The 22,987-nt window shown below is 38.6% G+C and overlaps 1 protein-coding gene, 1 long non-coding RNA gene and 1 pseudogene across 2 annotated transcripts in view; 1 reads left to right on the forward strand and 2 right to left on the reverse strand.

Moving 5' to 3' along the window:
- Positions 1-17,719, forward strand: part of LOC131820853 (phosphatidylinositol-binding clathrin assembly protein-like) — a 34,863-nt gene extending 17,144 nt beyond the window's left edge. The window contains exons 13-16 of the mRNA XM_059156701.1: positions 1,422-1,548; positions 8,690-8,746; positions 16,768-16,872; positions 17,631-17,719. Of these exons, the coding sequence (XP_059012684.1) occupies positions 1,422-1,548; positions 8,690-8,746; positions 16,768-16,872; positions 17,631-17,645 (304 nt within the window). The 3' untranslated portion in view covers positions 17,646-17,719. The remainder of the gene's footprint in view (positions 1-1,421; positions 1,549-8,689; positions 8,747-16,767; positions 16,873-17,630) is intronic.
- LOC131820855 (ATP synthase subunit d, mitochondrial-like) lies at positions 5,393-10,490 on the reverse strand (annotated as a pseudogene).
- On the reverse strand, positions 17,536-22,986 carry LOC131820857 (uncharacterized). The gene is made up of 2 exons (XR_009349796.1): positions 22,479-22,986; positions 17,536-21,483 (listed from the first exon to the last, which is right to left on the reverse strand). It is a non-coding gene; the product is annotated as an uncharacterized LOC131820857 (long non-coding RNA).
- Between the last annotated feature and the right edge of the window lies 1 nt (position 22,987).

A 22,987-nucleotide genomic window follows, 5' to 3' on the forward strand; every position in this document is an offset into this window, starting at 1 on the left:
AATAAAACCACCAGTTGGAGCTCCTCCGCATCTTAAGATAATCAATGTTACTTCAGTGTGTGAATCCCTACATTTTCAGCCAAAAAAAACCTCCAAAAAGCAGGCCAGTGGAAAACAAAGGAAGGCAGAACAAACAACAAACACTAACACTAACAACAAACACTGTGGAATGTAAGTTTAAATTCACTAAACAGAATAAGGAAGGATATCATACAAAGATAAAAGACACTGATTATGGAGGTGCTATTTTGTATATACACAAATTTAAATATATAAGGTAAAAATTATTAGAAATACATGGAGAACTTGAGAAAAATCCAATTATAATGGGTGATTTCAAATTTGAATAATGCATAATAAATAATAAACCCAAGTGTGCACTGCTTATTTTCTTCAAAGCAATCACAAAGAAAAACTTGACAAAAAAACTAAAGAATTTTACAGGCTACTGTCATAATCTAATGAAATTAAATTGTCATAATCTAGTGAAATTGGAACTTGTTAATAAAAAGTTGAGCATGAAAATCTTAACTATGTATAAGTTTAAAAATATAATCCTTTCGCCAAAGAGGAAATCCATAGTTTTATAACTATTGAAAGCTAAACTCAGAGGAAAGTTTCATCACTGTTAGAAAAGAGAAATTAGTAAGAATTTAGTTTTTATCTTAAGAAATCTATATAAAATCATAAAAAATAAATTAATAAAATTTATAAAGTTAAAAGCTCAAATCGATAAAACTGCAGACAAAAACAAATAAATGCAAAACTGATTTCTCTGTAAAGGCCAATAAAAGAAGCTCCTCTGAGTAAGCAGATTCAAAAAATCTAAAAACATTACCTACCATGCACCTTTGCTCAGGAAGCTCCTACAGTGTACGCTCTAAGGAAAGAGAGAAGTAAAGTAAGAGAGAGAAGTACATGGGATTCAGGGAAAAGAAGCTCTACCTTGTGCTTCTAACCCTCTAACCCTAACCCTAACCCTACAGAAGCGCAAGGTCGAGAGAATTCCCGATACAGCAACCGGCTGTTACTCAATCAAGGTTACACAGCTGGTGGATAGCCTCGTGGGGCTCAGAACATAATAGCAGTTTTTTCTCCAGATACACCATTAAGATAGTTTAGAATAAAATGTATCCACTCAATCACTTTATTTATTCATTCTTTCTATCATCTCTCAAGCTTTAAGTTTGGCATTATCTAGTAAAACCCTGTAGAAACTTTTAGTTCTGTAATGACAACTTAATTTCATATACCAAAATAGCCAATTGGTCTTTTTTGGAATTGCTTTGTGATTCCTTCCTATTATCTCCTACCTGTTGAGAAACATGATCATTGTCTCCAGGGCTGTACCCTGACTTTTTACGTTTAAATGGTAGATTTGCCATGCTCCAAAATGGGCTGATTTATAAATCCCCTCTTAGATTGGACATGGAGTGGCCCCAGCCCTCAGAGATGGAAATTGCTGGTGGAATGAAATGGCAGTTGAATACCTACACCTGCACATCAACCCTCTGGAAACATATTTCTATTCCTCCTGTTCCCCACATGGTAATATTTATTATGTATTATTACCTAGAATGCTAGAATGGTGCCAATAGATCAAAAGAAAGAGACTTGAGAGAGAGAGAACTGACAGGAGTTGCTAATGGATTGAAAGTTGAAATATGTGTCCCCAATAAATTATCTGCAATTTTAAAATTCAGAAAGCTCTAGAGAACAAGGTGGTTTTTTTTTTTTTTTTTTTTTTTTTTTAAATTATCAGGGTGCTATTCCACTCCCCCCCCCTGGGGGTGTTCCTAATATATTCTTTGTGTAATTTCTAAATTATTTTTCCAAAATACAAAACATTTTGAATTCCAAAATACATTTGGCCCCTAAGGTTTTAAGGATGTGGACCTGTGCTATTTTTATATGATTTTGCTTTAAAACTTCATTGGTCCAATCCTTGCTTTGGCAGCACATATACTAAAACTTCACCGGCCCAATGATATAACAAACTGCATATTAACTATTGAGTATACAGTGACTTTGTTTTCCTAATATGCAGCTGAGGTACGTTCTAGGAATGAGAATTTTGAGAGGATTTGGGAAACAGGAATAAGTAATTTCAAAATGTACTAAGGAAAGTTGTGTCTGTGTGGCTTCATAGTGGACACAGGTGACTAAGAACCCAGAGAGGTTACAGCAAAGAAATTTTGGGTTTGGAATTAATAGGAAGAAGGGTAGAAACAACCTAACAGTTGGAGTCAAATTTATGTTTAAAAAGCTAATAATAGGGGTATCTGGGTGGCTCAGTGGGTTAAGCCTCTGCCTTCGGTTCAGGTCATGGTCTCAGGGTCCTGGGATCGAGCCCCACATCGGGCTCTCTGCTCGGCGAGGAGCCTGCTTCCCCCTCTCTCTGCCTGCCCCTCTGTCTACTCGTGATCTCTGCCTGTCAAATAAATAAATAAAATCTTTTTAAAAAATCTAATAATATTATTCTCTTATTATTTGCCTTTAAGTGGCTATAAAATCTGGTCATTTCCATTCTTTCATTCTTGATATTGGTGATTTGTGTCTTCTGGTTTTGGTAGTCTTGCTACAGAGTTATCAATCTTGTTGATCATTATCAAAGAACCAACTTTTGGCTTTCTTGAATTTTCTCTATTGGTTTTGTTTTTAACAAATTTCTGCTTTTATCTTTTTGTTATTTCCCTCCTTCTGCTTGATTTGAGCTTATAATTGATTTCTAAATTCTTTTATGGTCAAAGAAAGTATGTTATATACTTTAAATTCTTTTAAATTTGTTACATTTTGATTTATAACCCAGAATAAGGTCTATCTTGGTGAACATTCCATGAACAGCAGCTGTTGGGTGGAAGATTCCGCAAATGTCATCTGGGTCCTGATGTGTTTATATTAAGGGCTACCATTTTGTTATTTTCTGTTTGCTCCCTCTACTCATTGTCATTGTTGTTCCTCTGTTTCTTCTTTCTTGCCTTCTTTTGGGTCCTTTGACTAGATTTTGGAATAGTATTTCATTTTAAGTTATATGTTGTAATTTGGACTCTATCTCTCTGTATGATTTTTTAGTGTTTGCTCTAGCAGGTACAAAATACATACTTTTCACAGTCCATTTAGAATAAAAATTTTACCATTTCAATTGGAGTGTAAAACCATTAGCACCATATAGGTCCCCTTACGTTCCTCTTTTTTATGTTATAGTTGTCTATACATGTTACATTGAAAAGACTCATCAGACATTCTTAATACTTTTTGCCCTATTACATCTCCTGAGATATTTACCATTTCTGTTGCTCTTCCTTCATTTCTGATATTCCAAAACTCCTTCTAGTATCATTTCCCTTCTAATAAAGAGTATCCATTAGCAATTCTGGCAAGTCTGGCTATGAATTCTCTTATCTTTCCTTCATTTGAGAATGGCTTCATTTCACCTTTAATCCTAAAGCAATTTTTACTGGATACAAAATTCTGGAGTAATAGTTCTTTTCTTTCAGCATTTGAAAAATGGGCCACTTTATTCTGGCTCATGGGTTAGAAAAATTTTTCTGGTGAAAAATCCAGTCATATGAATCATTTGTTCCCCTATAGATATTGCAGTTTTCCCATGGCTGCTTTTGAGATATTTTCTGTCTTTCATTTTCAGAAGTTTGAATATGATGGCATGGATTTGGAGAGTTTATTCTGCTCAGGTTTATATAGCTTCTTAAATCTGCGTTTATATCTCCTTTGCCAAACTTGGGAAGTTCTCTGCCCTTAATGATTCAAATGTTTTTTCAGCGCTATAGTCATTCTCTTTTCCTTCTGTGACTCTAATAACACAAATATTAGATCTTTAGACTGTTGTCCTGCTGGTTCTTGAGGCTCTTTTTGTTTCTTTTAAATCTTTTTTTTTCTGTTCTCCAGATAAATAATTCTATTGGTCTGTCTTCAAGTTCAGTGAATCTTTCCTCTGTCATCTGCATTGCGGTATTGGGTCCTTCAATTGGGTATTTTTATTTCAGTTATTGCATTTTTTAGTTCTAAGCTTCCAAGACAAATGTCTTTCCTGTATCTTCTATTTCTTTGCTGACGTTTTCTCTTTTAACTTTTGTTTCAAGAGCGTTCGCGGTGACCTACTGAGCATTTTTGTAATGACCGCTTTAACTTTGTCAGGTAATTCCAGCATCTGCACCGTCTTGTGACGGGTGTCCGCTGATTGTCTTTTCTCGTGCAAGTTGAGATTTTCACGGTCTTCTTCATGTGCCAAATAATTATGGATTGCATCCCGGACATTCCTGACTATGACTTTGTCTCTGGGCCTTGTTAAATTTTACGGGGAATGTGGGTGTTTGTGTTTCAGCAGGCACTTGACCCGCTTAGGGTTAAGCTGCACGACGTCCGGCCTCCTCCTCTGGCCTGTGGTTCCAGCCAGCGTCAGCTCAGTGTCTGCAGCCTTTGTGCTGCTGCTCGGCCCTGTCCTGCGTGCGCACCACCCGACGGTCGCCCGGGACCTGGGTGTTGGCCTCTCCCCTGTAATCATTCTTTGGAATGTTCATCAGGATCAGATCTACTATGTGTTTTCATTTTCATTTGTTTCCATGTAATTTTTTATTTATTCTTTGATTTCTTTGACCTATTCATTGTTCAGTAGCATATTATTCAACTTCCATGTATTTGCGGGCTTTCCATGTTTTTTCCTGTGGTTGATTTCTAGTTTCATAATGCTGTGGTCAGAAAAGATGCATGATATACTTTCTATCTTTTTAAATTTGTTTAAAGAGACCTGTTTGGTTGAGACCTGTTTTATGGTCTAATATGTCATCTATTCTGGAGAAAGTTCCATGTGCACTTGAAAAGAATGTGTGTTCTGCTGTTTTAGGATGGAATGTTCTCCATGTATCTATTAAATCCATCAGTTCCAGTGTGTCATTCAAAGCCACTGTTTTCTTGTTGATTTTTTGTTTGGATGATCTATCTGTCCATTGACATAAGTACGATGTCAAAGTTCCTTACTATTATTTGTATTATTATTGATTAATTCCTCTATGTATGTTATTAACTTTTATATATTTGTGGGTGCTCCCATGTTGGGTGCATAAATATTTACAATTGTTATGTCTTCTTGTTGGATCATCCCCTTTATGATTATATAGTATCCTTCTTTGTCTTTTGTTACAGTCTTTATTTTTTATTTTTAAAAAGATTTTATTTATTTGTCAGAGAGAGAGCACAAGTAGGGGGAGTGGCAGGCAGAAGGAGAAGCAGGCTCCCTGCTGAGCAAGTCCTGATACAGGACTTTATCGGAGGACCCTGGGATCATGACCTGAGCTGAAAGAAGATGCTTAAACAACTGAGTCACACAAACATTCCTATTTTTTTATTTTTTAAAAAATATTTTATTTATTTGTTTGAGAGAGAGAGAGAGCGAGCAGGGGGGAGGGTCAGAGAGAGACGGAGAAGCAGACTCCCCGCTGAGCAGGGGGCCTGATGTGGGGCGCAATCCCAGGACCCTGGGATCATGACTTGAGCTGAAGGCAGACGTTTAATTGACTAAGCCACCCAGGCACCCCTGCAGTCTTTGTTTTAAAGTTGATTTGGTATGATGTAAGTATTGTTACCCTGGCTTTCTTTTGACCTCCACCTCCCGAGGCAAGGGAAATAAAAGCAAAAGTAAATTATTGAGACTACATTAAAATAAAAAGGTTCTTTCCAGCAAAGGAAACAATCAACAAAACTAAAAGGTAATCTATGGAATGGGAGAAGACATTTGCAAACGACACATCCAATAAAGGGTTAGTATCCAAAATCTATAAAGAAATTATCAAACTCAACACCCCAAAAATGATTAATCCAGTTTAAAAATGGCCAGAAGACACGAACAGACATTTATCCAAGAAGCCATACAGATGGGCCCCTGGGTGGCTCAGCTGGTTAAGTATTTGCCTTTGACTCAGGTCATGATCCCAGGGTCCTGTGATGGAGCCCCACACTGGGTTCCTTGCTTAGCGGGAGCTCGCTTCTCCCTCTGCCTGTCGCTGTTTCTGCCAGTGCAATCTCTCTCTCTTTCTCACTCTCTGACAAATAAATAAATAAAATCTTAAAAAATAAAGAAGACATCCAGATGGCTAACAAACACATGAAAAGATACTCAACATCATTCATCATTGGGGAAATGCAAATCAAACCCACAATGAACTATCCCCTCACAGCTGTTAGAATGGCTAAAATCAATGACACAGGAAACAACAGATGCTGTCGAGGATGCGAGAAAGGGGCACCCTCCTACACTGTTGGTGGGAATGCAAGCTGGTGCAGCCGCTCTGGAAAAGAGTACAGAGCTCCTCAAAAGTTCAAAATAGAAACTAGCATAGGACCCAGTAATTGCAGTACCAAGCATTTACCCAAAGACTACAAAAACCCTTCTGCAAAGAGATACATGCACCCCTATGTTTACCACAGTATTGTTGACAGCAGCATTGTTGACAGTATGGAAACAGCCCAAGTGTCTATCGATAGATGAATAGATTTATGAATAGATGAAGAAGATGTGTATATATTTATAGTGGAATATTATTCAGCTGTAAAAAGAATGGTTCAGTGAAATCAGTCAGTCAGAAAAAGACAAATACCATATAATTTCATGCATATATGGACTTTTAGAAACAAAACAAATTAAGCAAAAGGAAGAAAAGAGAGGGAGGTAAACCAAGCAACAGGTTCTTTTTTTCTCCAATGTAAAAAGGCTTTATAGCAAGTTTACATAATATTCATAAATATTGATTACATTAGTATGATGTATATTAGGTAGGATGTCAACAACCAACAAGCGGATGGGTTAATAAATGCAGACTCTTAACTATAGAGAAGACACTGATGGTCACCAGAGGGGAAGGGATGGGGGGACGGGGGAAATGATGGGGATGAAGGAGGTACTTGTCGTGAGCACCAGGTGTCCTACAGAAGTGCTGAATCACTGAATTGTACACCTGAAACTAATCACATTGTATGTTCACTAGCTGCAATTTAAATAAAAACTTAATTAAAAAAGATCAAATCTACTTGGGCACAGGTGGTGGGAGGGGCACCATGAGCATAGGGGTTCACAGCTTCCTTGTGATTGAGACAACTCAGTGCTCCAAGTGGTGTTACCGGAGAATTTGAAAACAGAACAAAACAAAACCCAAAAAACCCCCAAAAACAACACACAAAAAACTTGTCCCTCCCCTCATGGAGCCAGAGCTCCACCTAATGGAGAAGAAAACTTCTCTCCTTGGAATACTGGACTCTTGCCTGCAGGCCACTTCTGTTGCCAAGATAGCAAGACAGCAAGGCATCAGGAGTGCCTGGGAGCTGGGGTGTGAGAGAGGAAAGAAAAAGGAAAAACACCGGGAGACTTTCTGACTTTCTCTTTGGAGCTATTCAGGTCAAAGCCAGACTTCTGGAGTCCTCTCTCATCTGTACGATAGTGATCTCTCTAGGTTTCCGGCTGTTTTCAGTCCAGTGTGGAGGATAATGGAAGGGAAAAAGGATAAAGTGCAGTCATTATTTGTCCTCTTGTGTCTGGCTTATTTCACTTAATATAATGTCTTCAAGATTCATCCATTCTTTTTTAAGGCTAAATAATTTTCCTTAGTTAATCCATTGATGAGACATTTAGGTGGCTTCCATCTTTTGGTTATTGTGAATAATGCTGCTATGTTATGAACATTGGTGTACAAATATCTGTTTGAGTTTCTGCTTTCAATTCTTCAGATATATACCTGGAGGCAGAATTGCTGGATCATATATAATTCTATGGTTAATTCTTTTAGGAATCGTTATAGCATTTACTCCAGTGGCTAAAGGGCTAATGGGTGTGAATTAATATCTCTTGTGATTTTCATTTCATTTCCCTAATGCTTAGTGATGTTCAACATCTTTTCATGAGATTTTTTTTTTTTTTTTTTGCCTTTTGTGTCCTTTCTTTGGAGAAATGTCTATTCAATATCTTTGGCCATTTTTGAATGTGGTTATTTGTTCTGTTGTTAAGTTGCAGGTGTTCTTATATATGTTGGATATTAATCCCCTATCAGATAAATGATTAGGAAATATCTTCTCCCATTCTGTTGGTTGTGTTTTTACTCCTTTGGTAGTGTCCTTAAATACACAAAATTTTTAGAGTTTTCATGAAATCCAATTTAATTTAATTTAATCTACTTTTTTCTTTTGTTGCCTGGACTTTTGGTATTATTTTGAAGAATTCATTGCCAAATCCAATGGTATGAAAGTTACTTCCTATGTTTTCTTTTAAGATCCTCATGGTTTTCTTTCTTAGGTTTAGTTCTTTGATCAATTTTGATCTTTGATTAATTTTGTATATATTGTGAGGTAAAGTTTCAACTTCATTGTTTTTCATGTGAATATCCAGTTGTCCCTGCCTCATCTGTCATCCTATCCCCATCCTAACCTTAACCCTGGTACCCATGTCAGAAATCAATTGACTACATATGTATGGGTTTTTTCTGTGCTCTTTATTCTATTGCATTGGTTTATATGTCTATCTAGTCCTAAATTTGTCCTGTTCAAGGAAAGATCATTGTTCTGGCTAGAAATGGTTCCATATATTTGTTCTCAAAATTAAATATGTAGCAGAATTTTTTTCTGTATAACATTTCTTAATAAATACTAGTAGAAACTGTACCGTATAGTAACGACATTTTTCTTCAAGGTATTGCCTCCAGTGGGCTATCCAGTGACTTCACAGCAAGTGCCTATGTATAGAATGGTAAGAAAAAACCCTTTTAAGATACCAAGAGTGGGAGATATAGTGAAAATTCTCCATGATTTGTGCTAACAGAAAAAAGCATGGTATACATAATTTAAAATGCAAGGTAATTCATCCACATTCTTGCCTAACATTAGAAAAAGAAATCACAACCCTTTGAGAAATGATATACGAAAGGCTTTGTGAGATGGCTAAAGGGAATAGAGAAAGGAACCCTAAAAATGGCGAGATGGGATGTGTGTCAATGGAATAGTTTTGAGAAAGCTGTTCCAGAATTAATAGGTAATCCAAAATAGGAATAATCAATGTGCACACAATAGACATTCAACTAAGCCTTATTTTACATTCATGAAGCACAATTTATCTGTTTCTTTTGTTGCCTGGACTTTTGGTGTCATATTGAAGAACTCATTGCCAAATTCAGTTACCCCCTCTGTTTTCTTCTTCTTCTTTTTAAAAAATTTTTAATGTCCAGCATTTATAATATGAGGGCGAGAGCTGTATCCCCACCTCAAGTTTCTAAATTTTCAATTGGCTGGTGAGGCCACTAGGAATACTTCTTCTTGTCTAATCTGGTTTCTGGGAAGACTTCATTCATTCGTGTCCTCAGTGGTCATCTAATCAAATGGATCAAATGTTCTTCATCTTCTCCAGCTCTTTTTCCTATTCCTCAGTCCTGGCCTTGAGAGAAACAAAAACTCAGCACAACTTTTCTGCTTTTTCTTCAGCATCCACCTGAACACTGTATTTATTCTCTGGCACAGGAACCTTCAGGGCATTAAACTCCTCAAAGTCATCTACCATGCCAGCCTTTGCCACATTGGCCTTGTAGGTGGTTTCTCAGGGAGAGTAGCCAACCTGGAGGTAAGTGTCTCAATCTAGGATTTCAAGGGGCTAGAATTGGCCTTCTTCTGGTTTTGGGGTATGATCTCCCCAAAAGCTACCCAGTCAATGGTTTTTAGAGCAAGTTGTTGCTTGAGACCCTTCATTGACCCCAATGGCCCACAGTCCACGGCAGCAAGGAGCCCCTATGTTTTTTTCTAAAACTCTTACAGTTTTACCTCTTCAGTTTAGGTCTGGTTTGCTACTGGTTTTCCTCCCTTTCTGCAGGGATTTTGTTGTTATCTCATTTTCTTTAGTTTTCTTTGCCATTTTGCTGTTTGGAAACATTTCCTCTCATTATTAAACAGGTAAAAAAAAGTGAAATCTAATAAGGTGAATTTGTTCTTATTGTTCAAGACTTGCAATGGGAGAAATTATTAATACAAGCAGAATATCTGGAATTTTTCTGATTTCAGATTTTTTAATCCAACCTTTTCCCAACTCATTTTAGTCTGTTATTTTTGCTATGCCTCCTTGGCAATGTTCTCATGATTTAAAATTTTTCTTTACTTGGTTAAAACCTGTTTGCAATCAGCAGTTCTCCTTTTTATAGCTTCAATGCATTACATATATTTCATGTGATGTAATACAGTTAATGAAAACTCTGAAGTCATTCAGTCTACACAGCCTCACCACCAATTCACTCATGTTTTTGTTGGTGCTGTTAATTTAGAAAAAAATGTTTAAGAATACAGGAAGATACAGAAGATAATAGCTTTAGGGTAAATACCCAATAGTGCAATTGCTGGGTCATAGGGCAGTTCTATTTTCAACATTTTGAGGAACCTCCATGCTGTTTTCCAGAGTGGTTGCACCAGCTTGCATTCCCACCAACAGTGCAGGAGGGTTCCCCTTTCTCCGCATCCTCACCAGCATCTGTCATTTCCTGACTTGTTGATTTTAGCCATTCTGACTGGTGTGAGGTGATATCGCATTGTGGTTTAGCCATCCATGCCTCAAAACCCTGAATGACTAAGTGTTACTATTTTTATTTATTTATTTATTTATTTATTTGACAGAGAGAAAGAGATTACAAGTAAGCAGAGAGAGAGGAGGAAGCAGGCTCCCTCCTGAGCAGAGCCTGATGCGGGCTTGATCTCAGGACCCTGAGATCATGACCTGAGCTGAAGGCAGAGGCTTTAAACCACTGAGCCACCCAGGTGCCCCTTCTGCCCATTTTTTAATTGGACGGTTCATTTTTTGGGTGTTGAGTTTTATAAGTTCTTTCTATCTATTGGATACTAACCCTTTGTCAGATATGTCATTTGCAAATATCTTCTCCCACTCAGTAGGTTCTCTTCTAGTTTTGTTGTTTCTTTTGCTGTACAAAAGCTTTTTATCTTTTTAAAAACATTTTAAAATTTAAATTCAATTAATTAACATATAATGTATTATTAGTTTCAGAGGTACAGACCTGTGATTCATGTCTTACATAATACCCAGTTATATTACATCATATGCCCTCCTTAATGTCTATCACCCAGTTACCAGTCCCTCCACACCCCTTCCCCTCCAGAAACCTTTATTATTTCTCTTCTCCTTCTTGGTTTAGGCTTTATTTGCTCTTCTTTCTCCAGACCCTTTAGGTGTAAGGTTAGCTTGTGCATTTGTGCCCCAAGTGTTACTATTTTGTCATAATGTTTTTCAGATTGTTTTTAATGAACTTTTACAAATAAAACCAAAATAATCTTGGCACACTCCTAGTGCTAGGCACCCTCCACCTCTCCGGAGACGATGACTGTGATGAATTTATGTATGGCCTTCCAGAACATTTCCATTCTTTTACTATGGAAAAATATGTATTATTTTATAGGATTTTTTAAAAAATTGATTATAATCATTATCATTTCCTATTTATGTTTTTGAGACCTATATAAATTGGTCCAAATGAATTATAATGGCTCAGTGGCATTCTACATAGGAATATACTACCATGTAGTAGTATATTTTATCTCTTTGCTAAAAAATTCCTCTGAAGTATTCTCTTATATGCTCTGCTACTACTTCTTTTCCTCTCATTCTCTCTTGAGAATGAGACTCTGTCTGCCTCCATTGTTCTTATCGCAATCATGAGTGACCCTCATATTATGATAACCAATCCTCAGTCCACATCATGTCTTGGCAATGGCATGTGATACAGCTGACCACTCCCTCCTCGAATTGCTTTTTTTTTTTTTTTTTTTTTTTTTTTACTTAACTGGTAGGTCATCATACTCTCAACCTGTTGTTCCTTCTCAGTTTTCTTCTTCCTGTCACTAGATATTGGACAGAATCAATCTCTGACCCTATCAACAGGCATCTCAAATGGCACGTGTCCCAAACTGAGCTCTTGAGCTCCTCAAAGCTGTTCTACCCACAGCCATTCCAATCACAGCTGATGGCAACTTTGTCTAACCCTAACCCAAAAACCTTGGAGTCCCCCTTGACGCCTCTCTTTCTTTTGCTCCCGAAGTGACTGGCTTACAGTATAAGTTAGATCAAGCCACTCAGGCACAACTGTCCCCCTCCCATTTGTCTCAGAGTAAATGCCAGGGTTCTCCATGTTGTCTCTCTCTCTGTCTTCATATCCTGGCACTCTTGCCTAGCTTAGCTCATTCTAGGCTGTTCTTTGAGCACACCAGGCACCCACCCAGCTCAGGGCATTTGCAATTTTCTGTGCCCTGGCCCTGCAGCAATATTTCCCTAGATATCCACTTTGCTCACTCCCTTACTTCCTTCAGGGATCTGACCAAATGAGTCAGCTCTTGACTACTCCATATAAAAGGCACCCCACTGTTACCCAATGTCCTTATCTTACTTAACACTTCTGTCACTCAGCCAGCACATACTGTTAAGCATCTACTATGTTTTAGGTACTTTTTTAGAAGCTGAGAATGTAGCAATAAGCAAAAGAAAAATCCATGCCTTTGTGGGACATATATTCCAATGATGGGAGTACAAACAACAAATAAAACAAATAAGGTATGACATGCGAGGAAGACATTTAAAGCAGGGAAGAAGATGGGGTACCTGGGTGGCTCAGTGGGTTAAAGCCTCTGCCTTTGGCCCGGGTCATGATCCCAGGGTCCTGGGATCGAGCCCCACATCTGGCTCTCTGATCAGCAGGGAGCCTGCTTCCCTTCCTCTCTCTCTGCCTGCCTCTCTGCCTACTTGTGACCTCTGTCTGTCAAATAAATAAAGAAAATCTTTAAAAAAAAAAAAGCAGGGAAGAAGAATTTAGAGAATTGGAGTAGGTTTCCAGTGAACACTTTATGGAGAATATGACTCGGTCTTAAGTAGAGAGCAGAAAGAGAAGAGAGAATAGGCCCTGTGGAAGATCAGTTCCAGGGACAGGGTGTGGGCAGTGCAAAAGTCCTGAAGAGTGTCAGCGGAGAGTAGATGAGATCACCTAGGAGTGAGTGTAGACAAGTCTCAGGAGTGAGTGCTGGAATGGTTTGCCATTCATGAGGCAGAGAGACACAGAGGAATTTACAAAGGAGGTAGAAAAGGAGTGGCCAGTGAGAGAAGAGGGATTTGGAAACACCAAACTTTCTTACTTTTCCTCTCTTCCTCCCACGTTTTTTCTTTTTTTTTCCACCTTTTTTCTTTTAATTTTAATGTTCTTCAACTTTTTTTCTTTGAGTATAGTTGAAACACAGTATTACATTACTTTCAGGTGTATAGCATAGTGACGGACGAGTCTTTGGGTTATTCCATGCTCAGCACAGGCATAGCGGCAATCTGTCACCATACCGTGCTATTACAGTACCACGGACTCTGTTCCTTATGCTCTGCCTCCCATCCATGGGACTTAAATTCATTCCAAACCTCGGAGCCTCAGCCTCCCATTCCCCTTCACTCATTCTGCCCCTTTCTCCACTCCCCTCTCTTCTGGCAACAGTCAGTTTGTTCTTTGTATTTGCAGGTCTGATTCTGCTAACCCTAACCCTAACCCTCTAGGTCCTTCCATGTTGTTGCAAATGGCACAGGCTCATCCCTTTTTATGGCTGCACAATAGTCTGCTGTCCTTATCTACTTGCTTATCAGTGGACACTTAGGCTGCTTCCATATCTTGGCTATTGTAAATAATGCCGCCATAAACAGAGGAGTGCATATATCTGTTTGAATTGATATTTTCATTTTCTTGCTGTAAATACCCAGTAGTGCAATTGCTGGGTCTCAGGGTAGTTCTACGTTTTAACTTCTTGAGGACCTTCCAACCTGTTTTCCAGAGTGGCTCCACCAGTCTGCATTCCCACCAATACAGCAAGACGGTTCCCCTTTCTCCACATCCTCACCAACACCTATTGTTTCCGGTGTTGTTAATTTTGGCCATTCTGACAGGTGTGAGGTGATACCTCATTGTAGTTTTGATTTGTATTTCCCTGATCATGAGATCATGAGTGAGGTTGAGCATCTTTGCATGTGCCTATAGGCCATCTAGGTATCTTCTTTGGAAAAATGTCTATTTAAGACTTCTCATTTTTAAATTGGATTGTTTGTGAATTTTTTTGGTGTTGAGTCTTATAAATTCTTTGTATATTGTGGCTATTAACCTCTTATCATATAAGTCTTTTACAAATATATTCTCCCATTCAGTTGGTTGTCTTTTTGTTTTGCTGATGCTTTCCTTTGCTGACCTCACAGCTCTTTTCAATCTTCATTTAGACTTCTTTGAGTAACTTCTATAATAATTAACTATATTGGCCAGTTAACCCCCAAAAGAGGATTAGAGAAGTATTATATGATCTTAGGTGTGTCTATATGCTTGAATTACATATGGCCCGAAGCATGGATAAAGTGTATAAAGGAGTACAAAGGAATGGGGTAGAGCTGAGATACTCCACAGGATAGGGTTAGGGTTAGACAGTCAGGGTCCAAGCCCCAAAAGGGAATTCCAGGTTAGGAATCAGTAATCAGATGGCAACTAGTATTAGTATATAACAAGGTCTGAAGCAAAATCTGTGGATGGCAGAGTAAAAACTGAAGGATTACAAAAAGATTCTTTCCAAACAAAAGTGAACAGAATAGGGCCTATTTCCTAGGGAGTTTACAGGAACCAGATACAAAGTCATCCCTAGCATTGGCTGGACTACAAAATGGGGATCCGATTCCACAGGCATGAGTAACTACAGACCCAAGTGGATTGAAGGGAGCATACACATCTAGGTTCCCTAAAAGGACCAGGTGTTCCATCTGGTTACAGCATGGGGCTATTTCAGGCTACAATATCTGATCGCATCATGTAATTGGACCAAGATTTCAATCCTTGGGCAAGAGCAATTTTGATGATTTCTAAGCAGCACTGTTTGTAATGCAGGGAGTCTTTTTTTTTTTTTTTTAAGATTTTATTTATTTGATTGAGAGAGCACAAGTGGTGGGGAGGGGCATAGGCAGAGGGACAATCAGGCTCCCCACTAAGCAGGAAGCCCCATATGGGGCTTGATTGCAGGATCCTGAGATCAAGACCTGAGCTGAAGACAGACACTTCACTGACTGAGCTACCTAGGTGCCCTATAAGGCAGAAGTGTTATCAAGCCGTTTGTTTAGTCCTGCAGAAGTGGCAGCCCTGTACACTGAAGATAGCTGGGAGCTGCTTCTAAGTTGTTGGCACCGAGTTACAACAACAAGCAAGACAGGAGGGGCTCCTGGGTGGCTCAGTTGGTGGGTATCCGACTCTTGGTTTGGGCTTAGGTCGTGATCTCGGGGTTGTGAGACGGAGCTCCACATCAGGCTCTTCACCCAGTGGGGGGTCTGCTGGAGATTCTCTCTTTCCCTCTCTCTCTGCCCCTCCCTCCACTTGTGTGTGTACTCATTGCTCTCTCTCTAATAAATAGTTTAAAAAGAAAGAAGGACAGGAAAACTTAATTTTAAAACTTAACCTTTTTATCAACTAAAATTCCATTAGTGTTTTTCACTTCTCCCCTGTTCACTTCTACCAATACCCTGACGGGGACTTTTAAGATCCAGCAGCAAAACTTAACAATTTTCTCTGTTGAACTTCATCTATTCATTTGGGATCCTATCTCTAACCTGGCAAGCACATTAATGTTTCTGAGTCTACTTAATATATTTATTATCCTTTCCAATACATATGTTATTCATATGTTCAATGCACATGTGTCCTACATCTTCATTAATAACACAGATAAACATAATCTGGAAGACCAAGGACACAGTCCTGCAGCATATCACCAGAAACCTCTCAGCAGGTCAACACATTAATCATTAGTCTTTAGATACGAGTCATTTCAACATTTTCCAATTTACCTAGTTGTCCTTAACTATAGTCCATACTGCCTCAACTTGTGAGGAAAAAGTGGAATAGATATAGATTGAGAAGCAGTAGTCTTGGAAAGTCAGCCCGAGGAGTTTCACACTGTCTATGCTTAGTGAGGAACCACTTAAGAGGTTTAAACAAGGAAGGAGATCTTAATAGGTCTGTGCAACCTCCTTATATTTATCTTTCATCAAATGTCCTTTTTTCATCTTTTGAATATATTTAAAAACCTGTATGCGAATGCCAAATCATAATGTTGTACACTTTAAATATACTCAGCTTTGTCAGTTATACTGCAATAAAGCTGGAAAAAAGTCTGAGCTTATCAGGTCACAAACTAGAGAAATGTCAAAGCAAGAATTGATGGAAAATTATATATATTATTATGTATATTATAAATTATGTATATTATTATACAGGAAAATTTCTGTATATCCTTCACATTTAACCTTTAAATCATATCAAATCACATACTTGTACTGAAGTATTTCATCAAAGATACACACATTCCTGTTGTATATTTAACAAGTTCCATGTCTACCTACAGACTTCCCTTCTCTTTCCCATAAGAATTTTTGGCCTTGAGATGTAGGAGTCCTTTTTCTCATAAAGAGTCCTTTGTAGGCCTTATTGGCACTTAATTCATCCCTCCTTTTCAAGAACAATTCTTTTGGTCTTTTTCCTTCACACTTTATTACCAGCAGCTCCTTCACAGATCTATTTTTCTTTCTAGCATTTAGCATTCCTTTCAGTTGACATTCATTAAATGTAATATTTATGCTGGGGGGCTGCTTGTCCTCTTGGTACCACTGTATTAAGAGAACAATTAAATAGTAATTAAGTTTTCACTTTTTGTTTTCTTTTTCATTTGAATTCATAGGTTCACACTCCAAAGGGAGCTCTTTTCTTGATGGCACCCCAACCCATGATTCATGTGCAACCAGGCTCAAGGACCAGCAATTCTGCTCCATCCACAAGAAATAATGTATGTTAATAACTTCTGCAGCTTAGGGCCTTGGCAGAGCTGTACAATCACTGGAGGCACGACCGGTGTTAGAACAGTCTTACAATCTATACATCTTCTGTGTACCGTTGGTCTCTCGTAGAAGAAAAACCAATTCTAACATTTTCAGCATTACAAAAACACAGAACTGTGCAGATCTGGTCCCTACAAACTTGAGTTGTTAAACCTCAACTGCTTTCTGATGCCTACTCAGTTTTATTCATTCATTTAACAAACCCAAGTGTCATTAGTGCTGGAGAGGCGGGGCTGGAGATTTCAGGAACAACTTCCCAGAGAAGTGATAACAAAGTTGATCTCCCAGATTTAATAATAGGTAGCCAGATAAACATATAAACAGATAGGAAAGCACAAAGAACCATGAGAGATCAAAGGAGGAAATGATGTACAGAGAATAGAAGTTTTGTATTATGGGCAGAGAAGTGGATGCAGGAAGTGAAAATGTGGATGAATGTAGTTAAAGCATGTGGGAGAGCATGTCATGGCTTCAGAGTTCTGTTTTCTAGAAGTCTTTACAAGGTTTCTTCCTTCAGTCATTAGGTGATGTATTGGGCTCCTGGGTTCCTGAATGCTTGCTTAAGGAGGCCTCACAAAGCTCTGGGTATTAGATAATAAGATTGACCAGAGTTTTATGTAAAAAATATTTGTAATTTATTTTATGACCACAAAGAAAAATAGTAGAAATGACAAAAGATTTACACATCCATCTTTCTTTCATGCAGACACAATCCATGTAGAAGTACCAAAGCGAAAGTGTTCAGATTCAGAGGTGAACAAAAGTGATCTCTCTACAGCCTGAACTGAATCATCCACAGCTTCCAATTAAAATAAACATTCATTTGAACATATTCAGTTTTTTTTTGAGATTCTTCAGTTCAATGTTTTAGAGGTAATACATCCTACTTCTCTTGTTTTAATAGTTATCCTTGAAATGTTACACTGGAAAATTATCAAAAAACCATCTAATCTCCCCTCCCAAATAACACAAGGACCTTAGAACACTTTAGAGCTACAAGGACATTCCCTCCCAACTTAAGGAGTTTTGGTGGTCCTGTATTTTAACCCTGCTCCATTTTGTTAGCACTCCCCCGCCCCCAATAAAAGTATTAGATTGGCTGGCTCAGTCCATAGAACATGCAATTCTTGATCTCAGGGTTGTGAGTTCGAGCCCCACACTGGGCACAGAGCTACTTAAAAAGAAGGGATTACGATTTACGGAAACACTTTTTGCTTAGATCAAGCCACACGTTCACAAATTCTCTTCTTGCACTGGAATCATTTCCCTCTTCCTGAAGTACAACGTTTAGAACTTCATTAGTATAGTTATGCTTGTGATAAACTCAGTTTTTGTTTATCTGAAAATATATTTATTGTTACTCATTGTTTTTAAACCAGATTTTAAATTGATGTATACATACAAGTTCTGTAAGTATGCTGGTACAAATCTTTTTGTGGACAAATGTGAATACATCTCTTAGGTAAATACCTAGGAGTAGAACGGCTTGGGCATAGAGTAGGTGTTTGTCTAAAATTGAAACTGCCAAAAGTTTTCCAAAACCATCTGTTCCACTTTACACTACTGGCAATATGAGAATTCCAGGCATTCCAAATTCTGGTGAACAATTACTGCTATCAATATTTTAATCTTGCCTGTTTTATTGGGTGTGTGGTAACATAATATTGTGGTTTAATTTATACCTCTCTGATGACTAAGCAACTTTTTACGTACTTATTGGTCATTCCAATCTTTTTTTGGTGAAATGTCAACTATTTTGTTCATTTGAATGTTTGCTTTGTTTTTAATTATTTATTTTTAGTTATTTATATATTCTGAATATAAATTCTATGTTAGATATATATTCTACAAATAATCTGTCCCAGTCTGTCACTTGCCTGTTTACATTTTTTTTTTGCCTGTTCACATTCTTAATGGTATCATTTGGTGAGCAGGTGTTTCCCACTCTTGAAATCTAATTTATGAAGTTTTTCTTTTATGATTAGTGCCTTTTGTGTCATCAGAAATATTTGATTCTCCCAATGTCATGAAGATATCCTCCTGTTTTCTTTGAGAAGGTCTGTAGTTGTAGTTTTTATATTTAGATCTATTATCCATCTAAAATATATTTTTATATTTGGTGACAAATAAGGGTAGAGATTTACTTTTTCAGATAGTTATGCAATTGTTCCTGCAACATTTGTGAAAAGACAATTCTTTTCCCCTTGAGTTGCCTTGGTAGATTTCTCAAAAATCAATTGACAACAAATTTATGGCTCTATTTTTCACTTTGTTTGGTTCTATTGAGTCATATTTCTATCCTTAGACCAACAACACACTATCTTGATTACAACAGTTTTCTGCAGGTCACAAAATCAGGTAGTATTAGCCTTCCATGTTCATTCACATTTTCCAAGGTTGTGTCAGGTATTTTGATTCTCTTTGAAAATCCCATGAAAATATTACAATCAACTGATCAATTAATTTCTTTCTTTCTTTCTTTCTTTCTTTCTTTCTTTCTTTCTTTCTTTCTTTCTTTCTTTTTTAAGGCACCTGAGAATGCTGATTGGGACTACACCCAATATATAGTTAAATTTGGAGAAAATAAACATATAGAAACTTTAGTAATATCGGTGCTTCCAAATCATGAGCATGGTATAAATCTCCATTTATTTAAATTCTCTCCGTTCATTTGGAGTTTTTAATGGTAACTAGCATATTTCATTATCTAACTACTTAATTCTAATATAATGGTACTATTTAATTTCATATTCTTAGGTTTCGCTACTACTATATGGAAGCTTCCACTGCCCTCTACCACCGACCCACTCCACTCTTCGGCTCCTCCTCCTCTTTAGTCCTACTTCCCTGTTCAATTTCTTCTCTCCTCTTGCATCTTCCCAGCCTTGTACCGCCTCCCTTTTCCCCAGTTCTGTAGTCCCACTCCATGTCCAGTCCTCCAGATTCTTCCTCTCCCAGATCCTCTAGTCCTACCCCTTCCAGTCCTCCAAACCCTCTCTTCTTTCAGGCCCTCTGCAAACACCCCTTTTTCTAGTCTCAAGCCCCACCCGCTTTCCTTACTTCCCCCAGTACCTTTACACCAGTCCAGTCCTCTCTGCAGTCCTTTTCCTCTTCCCTTGTCTCTACTCCTGCAACCTCTTTCATCTCCCCAGTCCTGGAACTCCTCCTCTCTCCCCAGTCCTCTAGCTCTGGCCACTTTTCTCACTCTTCCAATGTCCTCCCTACCCTGCTCTCCCCAGGTCTGCAGTTCTGTTGCTCTCCAATCCACCTGCGTCCTGCTCCTCAGTTCTCCGTCTCTGTGCATTTGTTTTTACTACTCCAGTCCTGCTGCAATTCCTATACCTCCAGCCATGTTTCCCTCCCTGAGCAGGTTTCTGAGTGTGTTCAGAGTGGAGGGTGTGCCTCTCCTCCAATTTTCCTGTCTCCCTTTCTTCTTGCTGTCTGTATAAACCCCATGTCCCAGAGTTCCAGCCCTGCTCAATGTCTTTTGGCCTCACCCTCTTTTTAAAATTATGTTGCTCTTCTTCCCTTCTCTGGTTTTTAATTTTTTTTTCTGCCTGTTCCACCCTCTCTCCAGTATCCTCTCCCTGTCCCATCCCCATCTCCCAGCTCTCAGATAGGTTTTCATTCTCCTCACAGGAGTTTTACTTTGAATTTTATTAGTGTTTGTGAGGTTGAACATTTTCATGTTTAAAGGAGACTTTTACATCTTCTTGTTAATTGACTTTTGCCCACTTTTCAGTATGCTTTGTCTATCTGTATGACATAATTGTGCTGAATTTTTTCAAGTTGAATTTATAGTTTGAGTTGTTTTGGTATTATTTTTGCAGGAGTTGTATTGCTGTTTTTTCATAAATGAGGAAATATATTGATCTTTTCTCTCTTTGTCCCTGGATGAGTCATAGAATGTCTTATACCAAAGCTAAAGGTGGAATTACCTCCTATTTTCTTCTGGAACATATCTAATTTGGGGTTTTTAACATTTATTTTGGTAATCCATTTGGAATTTATTCTTGTATATTATTTGTGATATTAACCTAATTTTAGCTTTTCACAAATTGCTACCCAACTGTCACAACACTATCTCTTAAAATGTCCATCTTTGGTTCAGGGGTTTGAGATGCTACCTCTGTGTACTAGTCTGTTTCTGGATATTCTACTTTATTCCACAAGTCTGTTTTCATGAAATAAAAAATACTGGACTTGAAGTGAATTATTTGGGTTCTTTCTGCTCTATCCCAAGATTTCCTGTGGGATTGTAGGCACATTCTGTTCTCTTAGTAGGCCTTAGTTTCATCATCTGTGACATTAGAGGTTCCATCCAGATTATTGGTATTTCTAGCAGTCTGTACTAATTAGTACTATCTAAGATTGCCTTATAGTGTTAGGAGCTGGAACTTGAGTCATGGACTTCTAGCTTCCCAGGCCTGACCTCTTTCTTGACTTAGTTGGGGCAACTTTGGCTTCTTCATTCCCTGGTCCAGGGTTTTAATGCATGTAGGTTCATTTCTTTGGCCTTGAAAGGCTTTTCTTTGACTCTTTTCCAATTCTGCTGGTACCTACAATGACAAGGTCACTTCATGTATGTGTTCATAACGACCAGACTGGAAAGAAGTTGGGCATGACAAGATAATGAAAGTAAAATCATTTGGTTACCCTACTGTGTAGTAGGCACATGTTAGATTCTTTACATATATGTCATTTAATCTTTACAACAGCCTTATTGGTATACCTTGTTATTCTCATTTTAAAATACTATTGAGGGGGCACCTGGGTGGCTCAGTGGGTTGGGCCGCTGCCTTCGGCTCGGGTCGTGATCTCAGGGCCCTGGGATCGAGTCCCATGTCGGGCTCTCCGCTCAGCAGGGAGCCTGCTTCCCTCTCTCTCTCTCTCTGCCTGCCTCTCTGCCTACTTGTGATCTCTCTCTGTCAAATAAATAAATAAAAATCTTAAAAAATAAAATAAAATAAAATAAAATACTACTGAGGTAGTGTAGTATCTGTGCTCCCTTGCTTCCCAATATGTGACTGTTAGAACATTTATCCTATTATCTTACAAATGGTCTGGTTTTTTAGAGGGGAGAGGGGCAGAGGGAGTGGGGGAGAGCGAATCTTAAGGGTTAGCATGAGGTGGGGCTTGATCTCACCATCCTGAGATCATGACTTAAGCCCAAAATCTGAGGTTTAACCCACTGAGCCACTCAGGCACCCCACCAATAGCTTATTTTTAAGATTCTTTAGTTTTATGTTAACTATGGGTGATGATAGTCCCTCCTGCCCTCTTGGGCTTGTGGGGATTAAACAGCCTAATTCGGTGACTGGCACACATACAGTTAGATTTTAATAAATGTTAAGAACTGTCATTATTACGTATGTATCCCCACTAAGTAAGGGACCTAACCTTTACCCTAACCCTTACAGTACTGTTTGTGTGAGTGGATGGAGCACCACTTCACGGCCAAGCACTACAGAGTAAGTGAAGGTGGGAAGAACAGGGTTATTAGTTGTTAGAAGAGACCAAAGAGTAAGTACTTAGCTCCATATAATGCACTTACTTTCAAGGCGTCCTGGTGGTGGACCTTGTTGACCAAGTTCTTAGGATTTTGTGTGAACAATATGAAGTTTTAAAAATCGTTGAATTGGGATGGCAACATTCTGATCAAGGGTGGCTTTCAGGAAAGGTTGGTGCAGCGGGCGGGGTATTTACTACAATCAGGCCAAATGCTCCACTCCAAAACAGACACAAAACACGCCCCCTTTGAGGGCTGGGAAGTTCGCTGGGACCGGAAAGGTACGGAGACCAAGAACCCGTTGTGGCGTCTAGGTTCCAGATTCACTTGAAGCCGAGAAGAAATCAGTTCGGTTCAAAGACCATTCTGGGAGGTGCTGCCTGTTCTGCGGTGGTACTGAGGTCTAGTTTGGTCTCTGATTCCCAGGATCCTCGAGCCCTTTCACCCCCAAAACCCCCAAGATACCTCCTCCCTGAACCCTACATTGGTTCTTCCTGCAGAGCCAGCAGCTTCCCCACGGCACTTCCTGGCTTGTCAGTCGTCTGTGCACAGCC

Source organism: Mustela lutreola, chromosome X (assembly GCF_030435805.1).
Source record: "Mustela lutreola isolate mMusLut2 chromosome X, mMusLut2.pri, whole genome shotgun sequence".
Lineage (NCBI taxonomy): Eukaryota > Metazoa > Chordata > Mammalia > Carnivora > Mustelidae > Mustela > Mustela lutreola.